Source organism: Dromaius novaehollandiae, chromosome 2, assembly GCF_036370855.1.
Source record: "Dromaius novaehollandiae isolate bDroNov1 chromosome 2, bDroNov1.hap1, whole genome shotgun sequence".
NCBI classification, from domain to species: Eukaryota; Metazoa; Chordata; class Aves; order Casuariiformes; family Dromaiidae; genus Dromaius; species Dromaius novaehollandiae.
This window is the reverse complement of record NC_088099.1, coordinates 47,669,858-47,697,181: the sequence shown is the minus strand read 5'-3', so window position 1 is coordinate 47,697,181 and position 27,324 is coordinate 47,669,858. Positions and strand designations below refer to the sequence as shown.

Here is a 27,324-nt window from a genome sequence, read left to right as displayed (position 1 = left end):
AGGACACATTTCAAAATGATACCTTTCCTGCTCTCTCTGACCAAAGGGCTGGAGAGCAGTGGGTCACTTGCCCAGGATATCAAGTTTTTAAAGAACAAACCATGTTACCAAAGGGCACGTGTTTCCCTCCTGCATGGGGGCAATGCACGTGTGTGAAAAGAGGGAGAGGGAAGCTGAGTTATTTACACCAGAGATGGATGTGACCTGCAGGAGACGTGGGCTACCTCCAAGAGCTCCTCTCGGCTGCTCTCCCCCAGGAGACGGACGTGTGTTGGGGGGAAGGCAAGGCCTCCTGCTAGAGGGAGTCAGGCCGCCCTGCTGGCTCCTGCCCCCCCAGGAGTGGTGTGAAGAAACAGGACTGAAACAAACCCTCACCTCCGGCAGCCTTGGCGAGTCTACTCGTGAGCGGTCAGGTATCGTCACCTGCTCTGGGGCTCTTCCCTGGCGGGACAGGGCCCCAGTGGGAGCCTGGCACCCTCAAGGCACCTGGCTGGGCTGCTGTGAGGGTAATGGCTTGCTCGTTGTGGGGGTCGTGGTGAGGCTTGTGTGGCTGTGATGGCTAGGCTGCTGGGGGGTGGTTAGGGTCCTGTGGGGGGGTGGCCGGGCTGCTGCGGGGGTGATGACTGAACCTCTGTGGTCATGACGGTCAGGCTGGCGTGCTTGTGTTGTTGGCCAAGGTGGTGTGATGTAGGTGTGATGGCCAAGCTGCTGGGGGGGGATGGCCCGTCCGTTGTGGGTGGGGGGATGGCCAGGCTGCTGGAAGGGGATGGCCGGGCTGCTGGAGGGGATGGCCGGGCTGCTGGGGGAATGGCCAGGCTGTTGGGGGGGGGGGTGGGTGGCCGGGCTGCTGGGGGAGGGCGGCCGGGCTGTTGGGGGGGGGGGGAGCCGGGCTGCTGGGGGATATGGCCGGGCTGCTGGGGGGGGCGGCCCGGCCCGCGGCGGCCGGACACCTGCCCGCGGCGGCCCGGTCCCGCCGTGCCCCGGGTGCCCCCCGCCGGGCGCGGGGCTGCCGCGCGGCGACGGCGGGGGGTGTCGCTGCTGGGGGCGCGGAGGAGGAGGAGGAGGAGGAGGAGGAGGAGGAGGAAGGCGGCGGCAGCTCTCGGGAGGAGCCTGTCCAGCGTGAGACAGCACATTCAGCCGGCGGCGGCGGTCCTGCGGCACCACGCACCGCGGCGGCGGCGGGAGCAGCGGCCATCTGGGCTCCGGGGCGCCCTTCCGCGGGCTGCGCGGCGCCGCAGCCCCCCGCACCGCCCGGGGCGCCGGCCGAGGTAAGGCTGCGCCCCGGCCGCGGAGGCGCCCGCGGGGCGGCGGGGCCCGGGACGTGGCCGTGTGGCGGCGGCTCCGCGGCGGTGCCCGGCGCTAGCGGCGGCCGGGCGGAGGGAGGCCGCGGCCCCGCGGGGTGCGCGGCGGCCCTGCAGCTGCGGCCGCCTGGGCAGCTGCCGGCGAGGTCTGGCGGTGCCGCCGCCTGGCAGCGAGCCGAGCCCTGAGCCGCGGGGCGAGCGGGACCCCCGGGGCAGCCGGGCTGCGCGCCGCGAGGGGGCTTTTCCGCCCGTTTCGGGTGAGGGGCTGTGGCGGGAGGGCCGCGACAGCCCCTGCGGCCTCGGCGACACCTGCGGGAGTCCCGGGCCCTCCCCGGCGCCGCGGGTCCTTCCCGCCTCCCCGCTGCCGCCGGCTGCTGCAGGCTGCCGGGCTCCTGCCTCGGCGCTGAGCAGGTTAAAGCAAAAGGCGGGGAGGGGGCCGGGGAGGGAAGTTTCCCCTGTTTATTTCTTTTTGCAGTGCAAAAAAGCAGCAGCAGGTTTGCTTAAATCCACAAAGACAGCAGATGGAGAAATCGGTCTTTGCCAATTCCAAAAGTAATTCCTCAAAAGGGTGAGAGAAGGATGGAATGAATGAGAAGCCTTTTTCCGCAGCAGTCAATTGAAATACATTTTCAACGGGATGTTAGTACAGTTACATCCCTCCTAGGAATTCCCCTGTGTCAGCAGACAGCATAAAGCCCCTAGAAATTTCCTAGCTAGAGCCCCTGTTTTATTGGCCTGAGCAAAGTATGGTTTTCTGTCAATATTAGCATTGGCAGAAAGTACAGAATTCAACCATAAATACATGTAAGGATTCTAAACAGACAAAGCATTCTAACTTCCTATTATAGTGGGGATGAAATGGAAAGACCTGACATGAAGTTGGCACATGCCCTTGCCACCTGCACCTGGTAATTGAGCCTGACATACAGGGTTTTGTCAGCCCTTCCCTTCTGCATGAGGACATTAAACTGCCTCTGAAATCACTCTAAATATTCTGAAGTGCAGTGCTGCAAAAGATCTGTTTCAGAATGGAAATCCAAGTCCAGGACTGTGCACTTCTCTCCTCATAGATGGTGTTATCAGATCCTGTGGGAGGAATGCCATTGCTGCTACTACCAAAACGTTTGGTTAAAGAGCCTTATTTGTTCTTGTTAAGGTAATGGGAAGGAGGCATATCCTTTCTGGTTCTCCTAAGTTCCTTTTTTTTGCTTTCTTTCCATTTTAGAGGTAATCTCTAGCAGCAATCTCCACACTAAGTGAGGATGGATAAAATTCTTTCTAAAATTTCTGTGTAGTGTTTCTCAGCAACAATGGTTTTCCTCAGCATGAACAGACTTATTCACTGCCTTGAGACAGCACCTATGTCTGTTCGCTTGAGAGTGCTCAATCTCATGATCATCCTGTGTTCCATGATGTTTCCTCCAAAACATCAAATTGTAGTCCATGAAAACATATTGCATAACAGAACATATTGCCCTTGCCACTGCTTCTTCTATCTGTATAGACTGTTCTGAGGATTGCAACTTGCGACCTCTTCCTTGATGTTTGAAAGACTTCTGAGGGCCTCTTATTATGCAAGATACGTGAAGGTGCAAGGGATTGTTCAGGTCTGAATTAGCTTTATTTCTCTTACCTCTAACCACCTCTGCCTCAGATTAATCTACCCTAAAATGCATTAACTGCAGTGCCTTCTTGTCTACACTTTAAGAGAAGAATCTTCCTAAAAGTAGCAACGGTAGAACCATGCCCAACACATGCAGTGTTTATTCAGTTTGGAAATCTGTGTACTCAAAGGATAATTGAGGCAAATACTCTTTGTATCCTGCAGATCTTAAATGAAGAAGCTGAGCTTCCAGCTCTTTCTATAGAAGAGAAGGCAGTGCACTGCACCCCTTTGTGATGCCTTTCAGTAGCTAATTTCTTCAACGTTGAAATGCATTTGCTTGTTTTCCAGTTTGTTTTTTTTCCAGCTTTATGTTCGTGGCACTGGACCCTGTTATGTCTTCTCTCATAGATTAAAGCCTTGAACTAGCAACTCTCATTAGTGTAGGTACTGGTAGCTGTTGCTCAAAGAATTTATCTACTTTGTTTTCAAATAAACAAATAGATCAAGTCTCTTGTTTTCCTTTTGCTTTGTAAGACAGGTTTCCGGGATCATTCCTTAATGCGATTGGTGTGCCATTCTGCAAGAGAACAGGGAATGCTAGAGCTGGACACAATCATTTGTAGTAGAGGTCTCACTGTTGCAGTATACTGGACAATGAAGGGGAAACAGGTTGGGAGTGAAAAAGATAAAGGAGTGAGATAGAAAAGGATCAGGGAATAGAAAGGAAATGCTGTTTCTCAAAGTTTCACCAACTTAGGCTAATGACTTAAGTAATTATGCAGGATCTTTGAGCTCCTCAAACTTGACTTCCTCTCACAGAGGTTTAAATGCATTCAGGGTCTCTCTCTGGGACTACTCAGGCTTATTAGTGAGTGCTATGCCTCAAGTGCCCTGCTGCGTTCCTTTGGCTTGGTTTGACTAACAACAGAAGTAATAACTAGGAATCTTTTGGAGTCGCTCATGCCTACTGCCAAAACAAGCTGCTGCTTGGGAGATGATAGAGGGATCTTAACAGCAAGTTCCTCCCTGTCCTACGCATGTGCTTTAATTTTCAGGGAAGTTAGAGGGAACTAACACTGAAATCCCCAGCAGTGAGATGAATGGGGAAATTCATAACACTCTCAGGCATGGGCTTTCTGCAGGCACAGCCAGACTTCAGTGCAATACTCATTTGATATTTTCAAATTTTCATTTAAAAAAAAATGTAAACAAACTGTGATGACCATAGATTCAGTTTGTGTATATAAAAGGGACATCTTCCAGCAGGCATACTGATGGAGCGTGCTGGCAAAGTGCCCGTAGTACAGATGCATCTCGTATTAGTAAAACTGTGCTTTTGCCAGTGTAGCTTATTTTAGTTAATCTGAGCGACACAAGCTATACAGGTGAATACACATTTATGTGTCCACAAGGGGGTTTGCTTTCCAGATGAGGGATCATATGCTCTTCTAGTCTGCTGACCTATATAAGCAGCTAGAAATCTTAATGCAGAAATTACACTATTTAAAAAACCAGAAGATCTGAAAAATCTGAAAAAACAGTGTCTGAAAAGCTGAGATGGCAGCCTCAGAGCAACACTGGCTCAGACTAAGCCTCAGATAGACACAATATGTCCTTTTTGCTACTCAGTAATTACATCTAAAACTGTGCTAGCTCTTTTTAGTCAAACATTGCTTTGGGAGCTGTTGTTCGCTTGGCCATCTGCGAGCACTCAAAATGAGGCAGTATACATAAGCTTGCTCGCCCAATACTATGCATTTTAGATGGCATCATCTTGCCAACTTTTATGAGAAACGGCCACTTCCAGACAGATGGCAGGAACTTCAGGAAGCTGTGAAGCGGACTGATGTGGGAGCCGCTAGATCTCATAGAGACAAGACACCTCTGATCATCAGTGAGAGCCATGATGTTCCATTTCCTTTTGAGCTTAAAGCTCCTTGCCCTGAGAAGTGCTCTTCGATATGTCTAAGAATTTCTCAGAGTCATTGCTGCACATGATGCAAGCCATAACCTGCACATATGGCCTCTTCCTGTGCATAAAATCTTCCATTTGGCAACACATTTGAGTGGACCTAGGTGATCTAGATCATCTCTGCAAGTAACCTAACCCAGTCTTACAACTCTGGTGACCATCTGCCTCATTTGCAGTGTTTGCCAGCAGAGGTTGTATTATTTCTTCACACCACAACTACTAAAAATACCGAATGTAAGCAGACAGATAACTGTTTCCTATGGAATCCTTCTAAATCCTCCATCTGCTTCTTTACTCTCCGTTAGTGACTGTGTATTGAGACCTTTGATAATCCCAGTTGTTGCAGGAACAGGTAAAGGGACAAAATGTTTTGCTTCTCAAAATCTACATGTGGTGTGGCTATAGAATTCTTCAACACATTTGTTTTCTCTTTTCAGGCAAAATTATTTTGGTGAGTGCACTAGAGTACACTGCACCAACAGAAGGCATGACACAGGAATGGCATTTCTGGAAATGTTCTGTGGGTAGCATGCTACAGTGCCCTGTTGAAGTTTCTGTGGGGATTAAGGGCAGAGGAGTCAGTCCTATTGCTCCTGGCAGTAAAAGGAGTTTCTCTGCAACTTCTCCAGGGGTAAATCTGGCCTCTAGAGTGATGTTAGGAAGCAGCTTGTTTGAAAGCCGTGAAACATCTCTGCACTCTATTGAAGTCAACAGGAGTCTTTACATTGACTTAATGGACCTTCAGTAAGGTCCTATGTAACTGCTGCACTTTGTGTGTATGCAAGTGGCTGTGTTATCTGATAAATAATCACTGCTCAGATGACTCTTGTGATTCTTGGCAGTTAATCTTAGAGTAAAAGTTTGTGTTATTTTATTTTCGTACTGGATACTGTGCCCATGCCTGCAGATCAGCTTGCCTGACCTGGAGAGAGTAGGCTATGTCGTCCTGAGGTTCAGAACCTCCCTGAAGTCCTTATGGATCTGTACGGTTGTACTCTGTGTCCTCCCCAGGTGCTGGCAGACTGTCCCTGTTTGGCCCTAGAATAATTAATGAGTAATTCAGCAGAGGAAGCATGTTCATTTACTGCCACTCACCAGAAAACTGTAACACAGAGAATCTTTTAAAGACACAGGTTTTTTTTCCAGTGATATCTTCTCCTTTTATATCTTTTCTTTATCACTCTTCAAGGCTCATCCTACTTTGTTTCTTCCTCAGTACTCATCTATTGTCACTTCTTCTCCTCTCTTATCATCTCTTACCTTTTGTCTCATCTCCCTGGGATAGAGCTGATTTTGAATGCTTAGTTCTTCTCTTCCTCCTTCCATGGTGTGGTAAAAATGATTCCAAATCCTGCTCCTCAATTACTTGTTTTTCACTTCAACCCAGCAGAAAGACATGGTATGTTTTGTTTCTGAAGTTTAGGGAAGTGGGGAGTTACAATAATGAGGAGTAATAATAATGGAGTGATACAAAACTGCTTAATATGATTAAAAATAAATATGTAGAGTGGAGGATACATTATTTATCTATTTATCTATCTTTTTATCTGCCTATCTCCAAGCCTTTTGTAATGCTCAATTTTAATATTTTCAGATTGAATTTGACAGAAAAATGTATTCCCCCAAACTGTGCTATGTTAGTATTAGAAGTTAATCCCTGATAGGTCCCAGACCACATATAGGAAAAATGTGGATCTCTCTTGCTTTCAGTTGTTCAACTCTGTATCCATTAACACAGATCTTAGCTTTTAAAGTGTGTAGATAGTGGTATTAAATCCACACTACTCAAGGCAAGTCCTTGATTCCTGTTTTGCATATTAGGCCACCCCTGTTAGGATCAGAGTGGTTACCAGGTCACTTGGTAATTGGGGCAAAGGCATTTCAAGTGATTGCTATTATGTATTTTCAGAAATTAGAATATTTAACAAAGCAGGGTCACAGGGGAAAAGAAACGCAGCAGACTTCTGTCTGACATGGTTCCTTGTATCTGAACCTGTCTGCACTGGTTTAAGGACTGTTCCACTGACTGAACACCAAAAAGGTTTTCCTTCCTGATTCTCACAGTGCCAGCCAAACGAAGTTAGCAGATTATCTAAACTCATGTGACTTGCTTCATAATACATGTTTGTATTCTCTTTAAGTAACATAAAAGGATCACCGTTTTCATTAATCACACTATTCAAAGTGGTATGGCATTAGGTACTTTTGGTCAGTTAGTTTCTAGTAGTAATTGAGCAGTTGTTGAACCAGAAAGGGTTTTGTATCATAATCCTAAAAGATTTCAGATCACAGTTTGCCCCTAAATAAATTCTTTTTTCTTTTTCCTTTTTTTAGCTCTGAGTGTTCATAGAGCTTTGATACACATTCATAGCAGTTTGTTACAGACTATCAACTCCAGCCAGTCTTCATTGGATAGGAATACAAAATACTCCTGGAAACTCCCCCCAAAAAGACAGTTCATGTTATGTATATGTATGCATATGTGTGTAAACTGTGTGGTGCATTAAACAATCAATGGCTTAAAAATCTATATTCTTTTGGAATGAAATAAGAAATTTGACCTAAATCATACCCCCTAGTGTGCGGTCAGCTATTCATGTACGTAGTCTGCTGTACTTGGCAAGGCCTGTGAATGTTGTATTCCTGCCTTTCACTATCTCCATAGTAGTAATAATAATACAAAAAAATTGTGTTGATGGGATAGGAGGGTATTGTACCGAAGACAAAAAACAGTGATGCCATTCTCTGTTTGTACTGAAAGAGTTCGTGGGAAAACTGTCCCATTATTTCCTGAAAGATTTTCTTTTTTACAGAAGGTTGATTAATACTGAGAAAACAGAGGAAAGCCTAGTTTTTTAGCCTTTATGGATCTCTTCAAATACATTAAAAACACCCTGTGCAAATTAGTACTATTTTTGCCTGGTAATTATAAAGTATAGCCCTTTAGTTTTTTCTCATGTTTAAAGCATAGAATTAAAAAGATGTCAGTAAATTTTATTTTCTGGAAGGGACCAGGATTAAAAAAAAAAGGACATGTTGCGGCTTTACTACTAATGTGTCCTGTACATTTTACAGCAGCCTTTCTTTTATGCATATAACATGTATGTTTTTTTATTGTTTACTTTTATCAATGAATGTGGGGACCAGGAAGTGGAAAATTGCAGACAGACACATTGATATAAAAACATAAGTGTTTTCAAACAAAATGGTAATGGAATAGAATGTTAGTATTAGTCAGTATTTGTATGGACTTTGAAATAGTTAAATGAAGACCATCTCTCCTCAGTGCTGATTCAGTAAACTTTTAATTAGAGTTCTTCCCCAAAAAGTTTCTAATCTCACATTAGTATCAGTGAAGAATTAGGCATAACCATAATTAAAGTCAGTGGCCTCCCATTTTTTGTATTATTTTCCTAAAATGAGAAATACAGTATGTATCTATAAAACAGCAAGACTGCTGTGTCTTCTCCTATCACATAATGTGCATTTTTGATAAAGAGGTAACTGGATTACTCATTCATCCAGGGTTCTCCCATGTGATATTGCAACGGTTTCCAGAGTTTTTAAACCATGTGTACCTCTTAAACCTCAAAACTTTCTCTAAGAGCCAGTAACACTATACATTTTATGGTTTAATATGGCTGGGGACCAGATGTGGACCATTTGTGATTGCCTTGTGGACCACCGGTGGTCCTGTATTTTGAGAACCCCTAAAATAAAGTCGATTGATTTTTCCCAAAATTTCCTATTGCAGCAGGGTTGGCCTGGGTTCCTCCTGAAGAGGAGCTGGTGATGTCTGACTGGTGTCCCGGGCTGAAATCGTGGGGGCGAGTTCCTGGCACCCCGAGTCTTACACCTAGGCCTCCTTCCGGGGGAGTCCCACTGCGCAGCCTAGTGCCCTGATTCCCCACTGTTCAGACACTTGGCTTGTTTGCTTCTGCTCTCAGTCAGCCCCTTTGCCAGATGTCTTGTCTGTGGAAACCATGGCACTGGAGAAGTACCTGTGCATGTGGAGAAGGGTTCACGCACAGCCAGCCTTGCCCTGGCAGGAAGCTGTGATGAAGGGGCAGAGCATGCCCACGTCTTGAACCTGGGAAGTGCACCTGCATTCTCCAAACTTGACATTGTTATGGTGCCTGGGCAACAATTAAATCCAGACTGACAAAATGGTGTAGACACAAAATCCCAAACTACAGTTCTCAAAGTCTCTGCTTGGCTGTCACCTAATTCTAGAAGCACCAGAAATTTGTAAAACCCTTTTTCATCTTAGACTTCAGCTTCTGAATATGTTCTTATCCTCAGACCCCCAGACTCTACATAAACTGGGTATCTGCTGCCCCTCTCTGCTACGCTGCTTGATCTAGTTTGCATTTCACAAGCCCGTCTGTCAAACTGTGCTCCGTGCAGAGCACACAGGTAGCTGATGGCATATGCTCCCTCTTTTAGTACACCTTGGTTTTAAGGGGGCTGCCTTAAGGTAAAGGAGTCTCAGGTAATTTTTGCCTTTGCTGAAAGAGATTTTTGCCTGCATCTATGCCCTAATCAGCACGCTATAGTTATACTGTGGTAAGCACCTTCCCAGTCTTTCCTACTGCTCCACTTAAATCTGTGTGTGAAAAGGAGAAGTGACTCTTCAGAGTCAAGAGTTCAAGAACCCAGCAACAAGGGGGAGTCCTGGGCTCCAGCCACTAAACACAGTATTGTATTTCAAATTAACCAGTCATTGGGTATAATATAAACCAACCCTGAAACAAAGACTAGAACCCAGGGGCCTCAGTTAGGGACTAATGTTCACTCTCTTGCATCTGCTTCTTCTGGTCCAATGAATCTGTGCAGGAAAGAAATTAATAGAAAGTAGCTTCAATAGTTAAGAATGCACTCTCTGTTCTTCTGGTCTTTCCCATCCATTAGCCTACAGTCACCACAGGGATGTGGGTTTCAGTCCTCTCAAGACAAAATAAAAAGAAAAAAATCATGTTTCCCTCATTTGGATGGAGTATTCTAATCACTGAGAAGATAAACAGAAGAAGTTAGGGGGCTCTTTCTCTGGTGAATGTTTTCTAAAAGAAAGGGGTGACCCGTTTCACCCTTTTGAAAGAAAATGCTTTGGTCTACTGTCAGGAAAGGTTTGTGGACTGTGAATCTTTACAGAGGTAGACATCTTCTGGGAGGGTTGAAGAAGGCACCAAACTCCCACGGAGAAGTGGAGTATAAAACTAGTTTCATACTGTAGGCATACTTTGTTCAGCATAATGGCTTCTCATTCCAGGATGTCTGTAAGAAGCCTGGGAGAAGAGGGGATCTTTATAGGATTAGTTGCCTTAAAATGGCCTTGCTGAACATTGTAGTAACCAGGCCTTGTGGGACTTTAAAACCTTTGCCTTAATTTGCCCTAATTCTTCCTAGGTAAAACTGTAATAAATCATCCGTTTTCTCTCTTTCTCTGTGCTATTTGAATTAAAAGTTCCTCAAGTCTGGAACAGTCCCTTGCTATTTGTCTCTGCAGCACTGAACACAGTACAGCCTTCAGCTCGGCTGGATCATTTAGGCACTCTGATCATAATGAATGTTGCATAATAATACTACTCTGTTTTCATATCACGTTGTGTATTCTGCTGGGTCAAATATCAGATAAAGGTCATTGGTTGTCTTTAGATCTGAATCTGTAACAGATTGAAGTCTTTGTGAACATGGAGCTCAAAGAGTAAAAGAGTAAATTCTGTATGTGAATCTTCCCAGTGTAGACACCATAGACTTGGTTCTCACTCCTGTCTCGTATTCAGATTCTTTGCAGCTCTTTATACTTCCTTTTATAGCTGCTAGACATCAGCATTTATCATCTTGCATTTTTATCTTTACACATCTTTTTCTGTTTTTATGAATCAAGAGGAATGATTGGCTAAGGCATAGCTCTGGTCATTCACATTGCTTTGTTACTACAGCCAAAGAAGCTCTGGCAAGTACAAAGAGAATGGTAGCGATGTACCTTCTACATCGCTTCCCTGAAAATTTTAAGTATTCATACCAGATATTCTGCATATTTCTCACAGCTAGAGCTCTTCACTGCTTTCTACATCTTTAGGCATGTTGATTTCACAGGTATGAAATCAGTGTGTAGTATTTTCAGCCTAATTTCGTAGTCATACTAGCATGTCACAAATACCAGCTGCAAAGCAAAGCAAAGCAAAGCATATTTTTGTTTTAAGAAAGAACTGATACCTAGGTAAGTCTTCCAGTAAAACCTGTATGTCAGCAGTACACCTTGTTCTTTGATATCTGTTTGCCTGGCAGTAGTTATAACTGGGTTAAGTTAGGAAGCAGAGGCTGCAACCTGTATTTCTCATGTTTAGGTAGATGGCTTTAAGCATCAGGTTGCTGGCCATATTCCACTGTGGATGTTTCAGGAGGAGCATATAAAGTCCACTTTTATCCCCAGTGAGGAATGGAAATACATGTTTTAATATCAGAAATGTTTGCAGGATGGAGAAGATGAATCATTGTTCAACTTCTGGAGAGACTAACAAACAGGTATCTTTAGGCGAAATACTACTTTAGACGTTAGTAAGTCATTAAATATACTGCTGGAAGGCATTTTTGTACTGTTGCGATGGAGATTTGTGTAGAACCAAATATTCCATACAGGTTGCCAAGAAGCGGGGATCTGTTAGCAACCGATATCACTGAAATATGAGTAATACCTACAAAAGAAAATTGAAATCAGGATCATGAAATATAGAGCTCTTTTTTTTCTAGGCAAGTGACCTTCAGCTTGCGGATGAGATTTTGAAATCTATCTCACATTATCCATCTCTAAAATCTTATCAATATATAGCTTCCATTTGGTTCTCTTTGAATGTCAGGAAAGTTCCTTCAATGCTCTTGCCAGGTCCTCCAATTCCTCTTTGAAGCAACCTAGAAAATTTACAGATGATACTATAGGGCATCTAATAGGACCCATAAATGTGAGGGGCACACAGAGTCACAAAGGTTCAAAATCATGGTCAAGTCCATTCTCAGTCATATCCACAGCCACATATAGAGCCCTACATTTCACTACAGCCAAGCAGTAAAGGGTAACAGAGAAACAAAAGCTGACAGAGAGGAAGCTGACAAAGGATATACAGAAATCTTACATTCCACAAGATCAAAATGTTCTCAGGCACACAGCTGATCAGATCACTTTTTTTTATTAAAAGCATCGTCTATACATAACTGGGGCACTATTTCTGGGTCAGATCCTGAGGAGATGCAAACCAGTATTGCTTGTGTCATTGAGAATGATTTCACAGCACCACATCTGAGATTGCTGTGCAGTTATCACTGTGCTCATTAGTGTTTATGTAGGGGAAATCCAAGACACTTCAAAAGACCTGCTTTACAATCTAGTTTTCTTTGAGGTGGTACATTCAGTCAGTTCCATGGAAATCAATAGGAAGGGAGGATATTTGATGGGAAACGTGCAGCAGCTTTGCTACAGTGACCCGTTAGTACTTAATTTACTTAAATTTATTATACTCCAAGATAGAATACCATGTGTTTCTTACTTTGTCTCCATCTGGTTGTTGCTGGCAGCTTGTTCTCTTCAACCTTGATGACTCTTTCATGGAACTGTGCTTGTTCGAATTGAAAGGGTCATGGTAAATTTAAGAGGATAAGGGGGCATGAAAGAATGGGCTGATGAGCAGGTGATATTTCATTGCCAGTAAGCGTGGTGCCAGAAGAATGGGCAATCTTAGAGCTTTGCTTATGTGCTGCTTTGTAGGGGTCTCATAATTCTGCCCGAACTGAGTTCATTTATGGAAGTACTATTATGGAAGAACAAGAGTGAAAAGATTAAGTGGTAATAGATTATAAGGGAAGTATAATTGAGCAGCTGTGGGTATATATCTTATGCCCTGTCAGTCTCAAAATAAACAGGCTAGAGATGAACTGACCTGTTGCATAGCAACCAGGAGGAAGCACAGTACCAAATCTCTGCATGTTGTGATTTGTAAAGCTTTGTAGAACAAAGTACAAGACCTTTGCCCACCTGCAGGAAATGTGCAGAGGCTGAAGAATAAAAGTGGTACATTCCCTGAAATCTAACACTTAAAAAAGTTTTTCTTTTTAGATCACTGCATAGATGTGGTGCCGAAAGTCTGTCTGTTTTGCCTAAAGGCTATGTAAAAAACAATTTTTAGTCTCACCGATTTTACTTTTGTGTTTCCCTGAATTCATCACACAGGAGATTCCTTAAAATACTGCAAATGCTAAGTTTTTGCAGCTGCAAATATTTGACCATTATTGTGATCTTGTAAACATTAATATGCCTATTTAACAGAAGTATTTAAGTTATTCTACTGAAGTTGAGTATAAGTTCTGTTACATGATGCAAATAGATTCTCATATGTTTACTTAAAAACTGCTGTCAAGAGAGAAGTCTAGCCCCTTTTTCCCATTTGAAGTGTGTTTCATACATTATTTTCAAATGAATACCATGGATTAGAATGCATTTATGCTAGGGTGACAGCACTCTCTGGTTTCCTGCAGACCAAAGATGTTTATCTACTTTGTACAATTTCATACTTTGCATGCACACTTTCCACTTGTGAGAGTCTTAGATAGATCTCATGGGAATGTTTTCAATTGGAAAAACAGATAGTATTCCTAGCTGTGGGAAATGCATTAGTTTATACAAAATAGACAAATATGGTCCATAGTAGAAATGAATCATTGCTTCCAGTAGAAAACTCAATATGTAATACTTTCAATAGTAATAGTACTCTCACTCTATAAAGCTATTCTTTGAAACCAAGAATTATCAAATTACCTTTCAAACTAAAGGTGTTTTGCAGTCTTGGACTCAAGAGTAACTGTTTAAGAGAGAAGTATTGGATCTTGCCTATTGATTTGAGAAAAGTATTAGTTACTTACCTATAATTAATTATACCTACTGGTTAATGCCCTGTTTAATATTATTTGATGAACCTTTTGATTATCACAACAGAGATAACCATAAAGAGGACAGCATAGGAACTCAAAAAACACAAAAAATTTTGAGGGTCATGAAACTGTAACTATAGCTTTACTGTAGTAGAGCCTGTTAAAAAAACAGCATGTAAAAATCCCGAGAACAGTAAAAAACAATAAAATCTGTAGATTTTCCTGTCTCCTACTAGCTTTGAATATACTATTTCTTTTAAGATGATCTCAATGATATCACGCTGGCTGGATGCCATTCTAGGAGAAATAAAGTACTGGCTGTTAGAGGAGGGACATGCTGTATCTTACTTTCTTTTTCTGCTTATAGAAATTTGCACGGTCATAATTTTCTCTGACAGTTTTTTGTTACGTTTTCATTATACATTGGGCACTTTGTGCTTATCAGTTCTTACATTTACTCCAGTCTGTGTAAATATGCTGCTGTTATACTTCTGTAACTTTGTGGCTTTATTACTCTTGCAAATATCAATTAGTTCTACAGTTTTCAGGCTTTAATTGTAGTAAACCTCTTTAGATGCTGGTGGTTGTTCTTGCTGTTAAAGGCTCATACAAGTGGTTTGTAAAATACATATTCAAATAATTGAATATTGATTACTGATAAAAACCCTGTAAGTTATTATAAAACCGTAGTAAGTCTTTATTGACTTATAAATGGACTTGCATGGCTTTTAGTCAAACTGAGACTAAACACTGTTTTTTGCATCTTTTGTGCTTTACTGCTGTACTAAAAAAAATGATCATGAGATGTTACTACCTATATGATAACGTTAGTGGAGTAGTTCTGTGTATGTTTCGTATAGCAAAGAAGTTTGCATGAACCCTGTTACTATTTTTAGAATAATATAAGTGGCCTTCCAAAAATCCTTGTTTCACACATTGCCAGGAAAAAAGGAACTGCTGGGAGGATATGAGGGCAGGATTCTTCTCATGCAGTTTTAGATATTTACAATGGAGATTTCTAGAGCCTAACTAATCGCTCGACGCTCCGTTTATCGTCATAAGAGAGAAACCGGTGATTTTGAGGCACAGTTGATCTTGATCTCCTTTGGATATCTGCTTAGGAAAAGAAGAATCACATCCTAGGTTAGCCAGACTGTATTGACTAGACCTGCACTGACAATAGTGGACACCTCTCCATCTTCATTGTGACTAGCCAGATTTAGTGAGATAAGTCCAGTAGACGATGACGTCCATGAATGCAGCCCTCAAAAGCCTTAGCTGTCTTCTTACGTGTGCCGAGGTGGCTGCCCAGGTGGCTGCCATCCTGACAGGTCTGATGGCCCTTTCATGCTTAAGTGGAATTGGCTGCATTTCTAAGCCCACGAGAGGACTCTGGGGCATGTTTAATGCATACAGGGAGAAGTGACATCTCCTTGAAATGCAACAGCCAGTTTCATTAAAAATCATGCCAGAAGGAGCAGACTCTTTTATGCCGGAGCTCAAAGAAAGAAGAATTCCCTCAGCATATGGGAGGTGCAGGCAAGTGTTTGCTCTGTGCAGGGTAGCTCACAGCCACATACCCTGTTACAGCTCGAGAACCTGTCTTAGCACTTGGGCTGAAAGCTGTTCTGGAGTAGGAAGACTCTCCTTTTAAAACTGTGGCACTTGGCAGTGAAGTGGGCCAAACGAAGCAAAATTTTATCCGAAATTATGCATCTTACCTGGAAGAGGGGAGTTGTGGGCTGCTGCCCTGCTGTGAGAGCTCTGTCTGTATTTTATATGTCCAGTGTGCTAGGTCATATGCATTCCTCCTTCCAGGTGGGTGTTTTCATTGCTTCGCTACAGACTGTGCTCCTTACTGTTTCCCTCTGACCAATGGTTTCTCCTGGGCGGTAGAAGATTAGGTCATACATAGGCCTTGTACTGACACTGTCTCATACAGAGAATTTCACAAGTAAGTCTTTTTTATTGTTTGCCTTGATCTCCCTTCTTGTGGCATGTCATTTGGCACACGGAATGGTGATTATTGGAAATTTGTTCCCAGGAATGAATACAGAATGTTAACTCCACGGTTAATGCCAAATACAGTGCTGAATAAATCAGCACACTGCCTCTCTGCTATCTGCTGACTTGCTGACCTCTGAGAAAGGTGGTTGCATATTCTCAATGTTCAATTTGTTCTAAAATCATACATAGCAAATTTGCAGCTCATTTGGAGGGGGTGCTAAGGAATTACTATAATATATGCAGGAAGAAAGTAACTTGAGGTGATTTTCTGTCTTTGTATAATTCAAAACTGGTGGCATTCTTCAGACTAAATTTAATATGTCATTTTTATTGTATATTAGATCTGTTTTGGTAAAAATAGGGCAAAGTTAGAACATAATCACCCTGACTGGAGCTTTGTAAAGAAAGGGCTAAGGACTAAGTAGTTGATGCTGAAATCAGGGATAAAGCTAGCAAGTTTCCCCAACATTAAGGGAATCAATTTTTAGAAAGCTATTCGTTTATATCTGACAAACAGCTTGAAAGAGAAGCCAAACCCTCAGGGCTTCTGTCATAAGCCTTAAAATACATTTGCATATTTTCTGCATAGAAACAGGATCTCAATCTCTGTTGCCAAACTGCAGAACTAAAAGGATGCAAAAACTCTATCTAGTCCAAAGAGCTCTAAGGGGAAACTCCATAATCAGAATTCAAATGAGGCAACAGATTAGGAAAATTACTTCAAACAGGATTCCAGCCGTATCTGAGAGAGACCTACAAATCCTGCACAGATTGGTAGGCAAAATATTGCCTACATTGTCATTAAAAAGCTAACATACTTCTCCAATCATTTTCCACTTAAAAAATAGCTAACTGATGTCAACTAATCACACAGATTAATGTTGCTTAAGGTGCTAGTGCTTAGATTTATTAATATCAAAGGCAGTTTTTCTGACAGTTTTGATTCCTCTTTCTCAAATTGAAATCAACGGCTAAAATATTTATCATCATGAATAGGATCAGAATGATAGAGGAATAAAAAATTATGGTCATCTGCATATGCCTAGTGCACCCAGTGGCCCAGTTTGTTAGACAATTTGATGCTCCTGCTAGCTATACTGTTTACTATGAATTGTCATAAATGAACTAGAAGTCTCCAGGCCTTGAAAGACCTGCAGGGTACTTTGCCAGAGCTGGCTGCTCTGCTGAGGTACGGCTGCAGAATCTGTGACAGCTTTGAGCAGAACTGGTGTAAGTCCTGCTGGTGGGCTTGTGCTGGGTATTTAACTGAGGAGCATTAACCTCCATGATGTGGTCTACACACAGACACGTCTGCCCTGACCCTTCTGGCATCCCTCATACTGCTCTTATACCTGCAATTTTCATTGAATGTTCTCCTCTTTTGATTCCACATTTTATTTTCTTTCATTAAAGGAAAATGCTTGCAAAGACAACAAAGTATTTAGGGCCAGGATTGCATTTCACATGCAGGTGACATTTTGTTGATAGTATACTCCATATCATGGACTAATTATGCTTTTATCATTTTGAGAAGAAGAAAGCTTACGACTGCAGAGGAATTTATGATAGGTGAAAGTGTCATATCATTTTTAGCTTGTAGATTTACTCTCAATCCACACAGACAATGATCTGGATGGAGTTCTTGTTAGTATTAATGGAGAGTTGCCATTTAAATTTCCCATGCGTTGAGCAAACAATAGACTTCTGTTGCGTATACATGCATTGCCATCGATCTGATTGATTCTGAGCTGCAGTGGCGGATGTGGTCACTGAGGTGTGAATTAATAATACAGTAAGGGCGTAATTAACTCTTTCCATGAAGGTCTGTATTAGTCAGGATTGTCTTTGAAGTAAAGTGCTAATGAGAAAATCTGTACTGATACACTTAGATGACAACCCATAATAATTACGATGTTACAGGCTGAATAAATTATCTGTGATTTCAGTTATGGATTTGTGCAACACTGGTAGGGTTTAAAAACTATAGGAAAGGTTGGTATGGTATGTTCTTTAGAGATCTGGCCCTATTTCTGTATGGTGTGACTTTGTATCTCTTTACCCTTCATTTTAAGGGCTTACTTAAACAGCAGCATGGGTTGACAAAGGTTCAAAATGCAAAGTGTGTACATGGCTTCTCTTCAGTTCCCTATAGAGAACTGTGTTTAAGACTAGATGGAGATGGTATGTGTGGAGGGTCTTTCAGTAGTTAAGAAGAAATCCTTTTGCCATGTTTGGTTACAGGAGTGGGCTTACCACAGGAATATCAGGAATATGAGGCACATCTGCCTCCTGGAAAGGTGATCTGAACACAAGGCTACTACTTGTAGGTGGAGCTAGTCTACACTTTCCTGTCCAAAATGTGTCACTTTGCTGGAGAAAAGTCAAGGTTTGCTAGGTTGCCGGTTTTGTACTTTTATGCCCCCAGGCTTTTTGGTTCAATGTCCCAGCTTTTCCTGGAAAGGTGGAGAGGACTCCCATAGAGAATAGCCCACAGTATGGTGGGCGTGCTCCTGTGAAGGGTGAATATGTGAAGGAGGACACTGAAGTAGAGCTGGCAGGTTGTATGCGGCTGTATAAGTGGAATGTGGTGGGGTCCTAGGATCGCAGCAGCTCAGAGCATGTGCAGAAGCAAAAGCTATGAGGTTTCTGGTTTTGCCTATAAAGTTCCTAGTTGTCTTAGAGATTAGCGGCTGTTTTGGGGAATCTCATTCTTGTACTTAAAATCTAAATCAGTCTGTGGATCTGGGTCCTACAGGTCCGGCAGTCTGGCAGAGTGTTGCTGAAGCCAGTGGAAGACAAAAGGCATTACTTCAGTTCATAATAGCTTTAAAGCATTATTTTGAACAGCAGACAAAAATGGGTTTGCTTCACAAAGGTGATTTTCTAATAAATATAATTTGGAAATATATTCCATGTTTGGAGATGTTCTGGGATAATTTCTTAAAATAAAAATTGCCTAACAAATATCCTGCTTTCTAAAATGTCACTGTCGTCCAAGGGCCAGCATTTGTATGACCATGTATTTATAGCTATTTTAGAAGCACTATTTTTGATATAATTAAGTGTATTTTTCAGTAAGTAGCAAAAACATTTAATTCTGTTTTCACATTGGTTTCCCTAATTTTGTTTACAGCAGAGTCAAAATGTCAGACAAAAGCGATTTAAAAGCAGAACTTGAGCGCAAAAAGCAGCGTTTGGCCCAGATAAGAGAAGAGAAGAAACGAAAGGAAGAAGAGAGGAAGAAGAAAGAGGTAAATATGCAAAAGTTCTTTTAAATAGTTCATGCTTGCAGAAGGGTCTTGCTGAGGTTTTGACATCTCTGTATTGTATACTGCAACATATTGTCTTGTGGAACGAAAGCCTCAAACCCACCTCAGCCTAACCTTAAAATTAAAATGCTTATTTTTAGTCAAGAAAGTTGGGGTGAGGGAATTGCTTTTAAAACCAATGTGCTGTCAGCTGACAAGAATTTAGACAACATGATGTGCATGTGTGTGTAGAAAGAAAAACTGATTTGCCACAATGCTTTTTGCTGGGCTTTCCTTCAGTAGAAAGGGAGTGGAGAGTAGGGAAAGACACAAAGAGGGCTCACATTTTTTTTAAGCCGTTACAGTCTAAATACATATTTTGTACTCTTAAGACTAGTTTGATTACTGGCTAAGGTTACAGATTTACAATTATTATTCTCCAGTAAAGTAAAACATAATTGCAATTGCATTTTCATCTTCTGGCATGGGTGCATCTTTCAGTTCTGTTAAAGTTTGATTGACATATTAGTTTATTTGTCCTTGACAATATGCACAGGGTTTTTCATTAAGGGATTTATACTTCTTTTTATTCAGTCACTTTGTGGAATAGAGGTGAGAATTGACAGGGAATGGATATTCATTTTCATGCAAAGTCAGAGAAGCATTAAGTGATTACGTTTCTTTTCCTTCAAATGTCAACACTTACCGTAGTTTAAAGCACCTGTTATCCTTTACTAATAACTGGTTTCCTTTTAAACTGACACTTTAATATTGTACATGAATTTCATAGAATTACTGTGGAAATGTGATGTGATCCAAGAAATCAGTGTTCCAATTTTGGTCGTCTATCTAATCTTTTTTATTTGAGGCATTTTTGTGCAATTACCAACAAACATCCATTGAGGCTCCCGAAGTCACTAGGGGAGTCCTCTATAAGTGGGACTTGAACATTTTCAGTATTCATTACAGCACATTAGTGAATTAGAGAGCAGGGAGCCAAGCCAGTGGCTCCAGGAAACTATAAGTCCTTCCCTTTGTCCCCTGCTTCTGATTTTATGCCTCATGGAGATCCTGTGAATCTTTCCTGTGGAACTTTCCATTGACCCTGATGGCCAGATCCAGTTAAGGACACCTAGCTCTACAGATTAAGCTGCAGTGCCTAACTGTGGTGTGCTGTGATGCATGACTTTGAAGTGCCTGGCCTCCAAGGATGAAGTCTAACATTGAGTCAGATGCTTAGCCTTAGCCAGTGTCATAGAAGAGTTATCTAAAACCCTTCTTGTTGTGAGATAATTCATGCTACTCCATAGGAAGAGCTGAGCACAGGGATATGCCTGAACTTCTTCTTCGTATGTAAAAGAAGTAAAGAAATTTTTTTCTCCATCCTCGCTATATCTAAACTAGAGAACTTGGGGATGCTTCTGAACTCTAAGGCTTTTCTGTGTGCCTAAACCAATATCAACAGTAGGCTAAAGCATTGTGCAAGTCCCCTGTGCCCCATGCTCTGGTTTTCTGGAGAAGGCTAGATAGGACCAGACAATTTAGAAGCAACTTTATGATCCAAAGTATTGAGGTAAATGCCTCCAGACATTGTCTACAAGAACTACGCAGGATTTGGTGTATTTAAGACATGATAAAATGATAGACATGACTACCTGCATTTTATTTTATACCTTACTGGTTACTGCACCAGGACTAGGAAACAGGAAATGGGTTCAGTTCCCTCATCTACTTGGGAGAAAGTCTGCAAGACTGTTTCTTTAAGTGGAAAGAGTGCTGTAACTACTAGGCTGGGGTACAGGCATATTCCATCCACCCTAGTAAATTGGGGAATGGTGTACCAAATACAAGGAATTCTGGCTAATGCAGATGTTGCTCCTCCTGGATCCCAGTAGGCCACAGAGAGAAGCTAATATGTGGGAGCTCCAAGTAAATGTAGGTATCTGAGCTAAGAAGCAGGGGTCTTGTGGACCATTAGTTCTGACTGTTGTTGCCCAGGGCTGCCAGAATCCCATTTTAGACATTTCAGTCCCTTTCTTTGCTCCTGCTAGATGTTGAAGTATGAGAATTTTTTTTTCCTGCCAACAAGTACTTGGGACGTAGTGGAGGCCTTTAACTTCATCATTGAAGTTGACTGGAATGTTATTTCTTGATCCCAGATAGGGTAGGAATGGGGCCATTTTTTTGCAGGGTAATGATTTTTAGTATTCTAGGGTCATTTCTCACTGAAATTCCTTACATTTCTTAGCTGAATCAGTTGACTTACTTATTGGCATTTGCAATGTATTAAATTGCATTGTGTGGAATTAGCAAAACCCTTTGACTTCCCATTTTTCTACAAAATAGCTGCATCTGACAAGTAAGAGACAAAACATGTCCATCAGTGTGCTGTAAAGATCCTTGCAAAGGTCCTTGCAGAGATCAGTCTTGCCGTGCATTCAAGGAAAAATACTATTACTAATAAACACAGTATAAATGAGCTGCCTAAACGTAGTGGTGGATTAAGTGTATTTCATAGCATTCCTAGGTGATGGTTCCTATAAATATTCTCTGTTCGCTTAATTGCAGGAACCTGATTGTATGTAGATGAACTGCGTTTTTTGGATTTTCTTTTTTTTCTTTCTTTTTTTTTTTTAATTCAGGCTGATCTACAGCAAAAGAAAGAGCCAGCTCAGGAAGATTCTGACCTAGACCGCAAAAGAAGAGAGACAGAAGCTTTATTACAGAGCATTGGTATATCCCCAGAACCACCTCTAGGTATTTAAGAGAAGCATACTGTAAAACATTCAGCTCTGCCACAACGAATGCATTCTTTCTATTAAAGCATGCTTTGCTTTTTTGATTTTTGGCTGTATTAGTGAAGTGAACTCTTCTGTTTGAATGCCTACCATACCATTCACGTACACCAGTTCATGGCATTTTGAGTACTTATCATTGCCAAATACATCTCTGCCATTTCTTGAAGAATATTTTGTGAAGATAATGCAGGTTGTCTTTGCATACCAGTAGTGATTTCTTCTCTGCTGATCTGTTTATCTTCTCTCACATCTATCTGACAACCCATAAAATAATATTATAAGTGCTGTACTTCATTAGCCCCAAGTTTTGTTTCTTAAGTACAGATTAAATATTTGCATAAAGGAAGGAGGAGCATAGTCATGTGGGAGCTCCTACTGAATTCTTTAAAAAAACAAGCAAAACTCTTGGGGGGGGGGGAATAAAAAGACAAATCAAAAATATCAAAAAACTTATCATCAGAACATTATTGTAGATTTTAGATCTGGTTTCATGTGCTCTACTACTTTTTTGATTTTGCCATTTCAGTTCTAGAATCTAAAGGCCTCAGTTTAAAAATACATGTGGCAAAATTTATAATATCCAAATATTGGTTATCTTGATGTAAACAGGTTTTACATTTATAATGTTTTAAATTGTCTGGCCTATTAAATGGCCCTAAAGTGAGAATCTTTTTCTTTCTCATGTGCTTTCCTCTGCCTTGAATCCAGAATCCTTATCAGTGGTCTAGCTGAAATCTTGGCCCTACTGGAGATACCAAGCCTTGTCATTAAATTCATTGGAGCTGGGTTTTACTCAGAGATACTCTTGCCTATAATATTTAGGAAAACCACAAAATTCAACAAAGTATTGAAGCCTTGATTTAGGAAGGCACTCACACTGATGCTTGGGTGCATACACAAATAGAAGTTGATGTTCTGAATTGAGATTTCAATTCCTAGCTTCCAGCAATCAATATTTATTCCAGGCTGCTATTTTAATAACTTACAATATGTTGATTGAACTTTTTAAATACCACTTCTTTGAAGAATTGTCTGACAAGTTATATTATTTTTATATATCGTAAAATGTGTTTTGTAAATTATAGATAGAGTGATATTATAAAAACAGACTCATTTTTAATATTTTAGCATTTAAAATATTCATATATATCTAAAAATGGGATTATATTTCCTTATCATGTGATAAACTGAACACATATGTATTCATGTTGCAAATTACCAATTCTTATCTTGAGTAAATTATTTGTGTTTGATACTATCAAAAGAATGTGAAAATTCACATATAAGATGATTCATTTTAGTTAAACAGTAGTATTTTGTCCTCTTTTTTTTCCTGTGTATACACTGACAATTAGTATACAAAAGAGGCTTTAATTCTGCTTTCACATATGCATATAATACTCAGATCTCACAGCCAATATAGAATGCATAAACAGCTGTGGCATACCTGTAACCTGCCAAAGGGCTGTCATGAAAATGAATTCACTTCTAATGCTGCAGTCATTTCTGTGACAGTCTCTAGTGAGAATCTGCATGAAATGTTTGACCGCATGGAAAATCCAAGTTGCTTGACTGATCTGTCATTATACATTATAGAGTATAACAAATTAGTTAAAAGTTTTACTCTGTTAAATCCATGAGAGGAAGTGCACATGATTTAAACTAAATGGGGAACTTCACTGTTGCGCTAAAACCCCTTTTTGTGTTTTATTCAATGAGGCTGCTTTGAAGAATGTTGCATTAAAATTTGACTGGAGTCATCTCTGCATTTTAAAATATTTCTGAGAAACCATTTTAAAAGAAATTTGGATATTTTTACTTTTTGTTTATTATTCCCTTGCTGAAGAGCTTTAACTTGGGCTGACCTGGAGCTATGAACTTCCTTTCCTGTTCAAGGAAACAAAACTGTCTTTGCATGAAATATGCTTCAATAGCCCCTGCAGGCCAAAGAAAAAATCATTTCTAGAACCTGGATGAATAGTGTCTAAACCAAGGGAAACATTTGCTTAAGTTTTGAAATCATGTCCCTCAAAAAGAGAAACTTTATACAGCCTAAATTACTTAAGAAAACATGATCACTAAGCAAACTAAAGTGTATTCTCACCATCTTTGGGAAATGATTTTAATTAAGCTGGATTTCCTTATTTAGCTTTTATTTTTGATGTCATTTCCACACTGCAGTCTTAGAACATATCCAATAGATGTTGGCTTTTAATTTAAATTCAAAGTTTGAAAATTATGCTTGTTCTATTGCCTACTTAACTTTACCAGAAGAGTTCACTTAGTCTTCTCACCAAACAACTCCCTGATATTTCTTTATGATTTAAAGATACGAATAAGAAAATAAGTGTTATTTTACTTCCACAGATATCTCCTCCATTGATTAGCTGTAAGATCACATTGGGTTTTCAGTCCTGTCTAAATTCATGTCAGTTTTAACGCTTCCAAAAGACTTATAATTCACTTGACTCTCTTCCTTTTCTTTTTCTTTCCTTTCCTCATTTGCTTTCACCATTTCAAACTCTCCTAATCATTCATCCACTATCATTTTGGTCCATTGGTTTTGATTTGTCTGACACTGCTCTTCATCAGTGCAGTCGCTGCATGTGTTAACATGGGATACCTGTTATTTTCATTATTTAGTCCCAACCCCTATGTCTCCCTCTTCGAAATCAGTGAGCACACCCAGTGATGCAGGCAGCCAGGACTCTGGAGACCTGGGACCCATGGGAAGGTAAGGCATAGAGTCAATAGTGCTGAATAAATGTGTTTTTTCACTTCGATCTCTCTTCCCCCGTTCTTACCCTTGTTTCCATAAATAAGAACATGCTGTATATAATGTATATTTTTGTTTCTGCATATTCTGCTATGTGTTACCATTCAGTAAAGCTGCTCTTAGATGTGAAGTAAATAAATGCATGCAGCAAGCTGATCTTAAGATATGAGCCACAAAAACTTATATAGGAAGCAGCAGCTGAATTTATCCTTTTAAAGAGGCCCACAGAAATCTGTCATTCTGTGTGAATGTACAATAAAGGGAAGTGCCCAGTCATACACCCTGTTGCTCATGAGAATAATCTTTGTTGAGATAACCAATCTCCTCTGAAGTTATATTGGCTGCGTCATTCCATGTGTAACACCAGGCTATCTTTGGTTCTTGTGTTGCTGCCTGTTGCCGTTTGTATCACTGGAAGTACGTTGAGAAGAGCTTCTGTAGAAAAAGGCTGAAACACCCCATGATCAACAGGCAATTCTCTCTTGGAAACTGTGGGTATCAGTGATTTTTGTGCAGAATGGGAGGGAAACAGCTCTCTCCTTGTTAAAAAGAGTGTTGTTGTGTGTACCACGGATGGGCACAAGAGCAACCTTCTTAACTTTGTTCACATGCCTGAAATTGGGAATGAAAGTCCTTGAAGAATTTGTAGTCTGTAGTACAATATAAAAGAAGATGTCCAAGTAAGAAGAGTTCCAAGTGACTATATCCTTCATGTAGCGCAGGTCCTAGCAGCTCTTCTGTGTCAAACTCATTCAATATGAAGCTGAGCTGCCAGCCACAGCCAAATTTATGAGCCAAGACTGTGAATGCTTTGAAAACATAGTGATTGCTCTCTGCAGTTAACAAGGATAGGTTAGGAATAGGTGCCCAACCTGTACATGCATAAACACTAATGTTGCAGACCTTCATACTGCAAATGGCATTTATGCTTTTCCCAGCTCTACTGGGTTTACGATAATATCATTAGTGATAGCTTATGAAATAAGAGAGATTTCTGCTAACAAGATCTGGCTTGTTCTCATCTTACCCCAGCCCCCTTCTTAGAAAGTTCACACTTCCATAAGCTGTAGTGTAGTGTGTCCCCTTTTAGCCAGATGCAGACACCTTGCATTACCATGGTGGTGTGAAGGGGTTACATAGTTGCTACAGAAATCTGCTCAGCCTTTCATCTGTGTCCACTCTAGAAGGAATGGAGTTTGTTAAATAGCAAAGCCCTAGCCCATAAGATAATGACAGTTCAAAACATGGAAAATAATGTAATGCTACATTCATAAATAAATAAGTAGCATCATAATCCTTTGGAAAGAATAAAAATGATCATTATTTTTAAGCGAAGTATAGCCTGCTGTTCAGCATAAAGTTACTTCTCACCATCCTACGTGTATCTGTGACAATGCTGATTGGAAACATGTAAATTCCTGGTTATCTGCTCCTTAATGGTGTAACTTTTTTGACATTAAGCTAATGAAATGCCTTTGGAGGCATTTATGGTAGGGCATTTATATGGCCTACAGTAGCACTTCAAATTTCTGTCAACAACAAGTAACAGAAGCACAAAGACCTCATAGTATTGTAGAGAAGGACTGGATTTGTCCTGTTCTTCAAAGCTCACAACATGCTGTGTTGTGGGCTATCATTCTGGATACATTTTGGAGATTGTTGTGGCCATACCAGGAACTGAGTATTAATCCCAAGACCTAATTTGTAGTCGACCAGTTTGCTTGCCATCCTGTCTGGTATTCAAAGTGCTGTGTTCTGTGCCAGCATGGGCAAGTGTGTTTGGCTGGAATGATTAGTCTATGAAAATGGAAATTCTATAATGTCTGGTCGAGGCCCAACTGAATCTCTGACACCTGTTGATAATGCTGGATGAAAGTTATTTTGTCATTGGGTCCAGGTAGATGAGCTCAGCATGTGTTTGTGTGGATGAGTACGCTCAAACATACATGTACAACAGAGCAGTCAAAATGGACAGGAAAATGTTGGTAGACCTGTCATCACAGAGGGTAAACAAGATGAAATCACCTCAGCCATTTCTCTCAGAGAAATACTATGAAATGTCCAGACCACATTTTTGACTTACTGTTTTGACTACGGCATATATGCATGCCCATGTATCTGTATTAGTAAGTTTACTCTTCTTCCTTTTAATATTCCTCCATTTTGCCCTCTGTGAAAGAGAGGGCACATGTCATATCTCTCACATCATCTTGCTTGTAAGATCTTCCTCTTCCTCCCATTCTACTGCAAACTTGCACAACAGTAGACTGAGTATAGACATTAGGGGGGAGCAGTTTAATCCCAAAGCTGCTAATAGCCTAGTCTCTGAGAGGTGATCATCGTGGCTTGCCTGTTGTCGCTGCCGATGCTGCTGCAGAAATAAGAAGCTCACACAGACTGGCAGAATTCCTGTAGACAGTCTGATTATTCATTGCTGAAATGATCTCCAAAGACTTGGATATTAGAAAAGAGCTGCCAAGTCACAGATTTTGGTTCAACAGAGGAGATAATTCCTGTGGGAGAGGTGCTGCTTTGAAGAAAGTAAGAGAACTTTGTATGTTCCCCATCTGGGGTTGCAATTTCAAGTGCAGAACTAGCTTCTGTTCATACTACTGTGAGTTGTTGGCTCCTGGTCATTGTCAGACTTAATCTCTCAGTCCTAATATCACCAAGTACATCTGAGGTACATTTTGA

The 27,324-nt window shown here is 41.1% G+C and overlaps 1 protein-coding gene across 6 annotated transcripts in view; it reads left to right on the top strand.

The window, feature by feature from the left end:
- The first annotated feature begins 1,095 nt into the window (after window positions 1-1,095).
- The window catches only part of DYNC1I1 (dynein cytoplasmic 1 intermediate chain 1), a 198,307-nt gene continuing 172,078 nt past the window's right edge, over window positions 1,096-27,324 (top strand). For 2 of the 6 annotated variants that reach the window (XM_064506388.1, XM_064506383.1), the window contains exons 1-4: window positions 1,808-1,869; window positions 18,942-19,059; window positions 21,699-21,813; window positions 24,531-24,588. In XM_064506388.1, the coding sequence (XP_064362458.1) occupies window positions 1,823-1,869; window positions 18,942-19,059; window positions 21,699-21,813; window positions 24,531-24,588 (338 nt within the window). In that variant the 5' untranslated portion in view covers window positions 1,808-1,822. Of the gene's footprint in view, window positions 1,269-1,807; window positions 1,870-15,734; window positions 15,756-18,941; window positions 19,060-21,698; window positions 21,814-24,497; window positions 24,589-27,324 lie in introns of those variants that run through there. The other 4 variants (XM_064506387.1, XM_064506382.1, XM_064506384.1 and 1 more) reach the window with 3 other exon arrangements.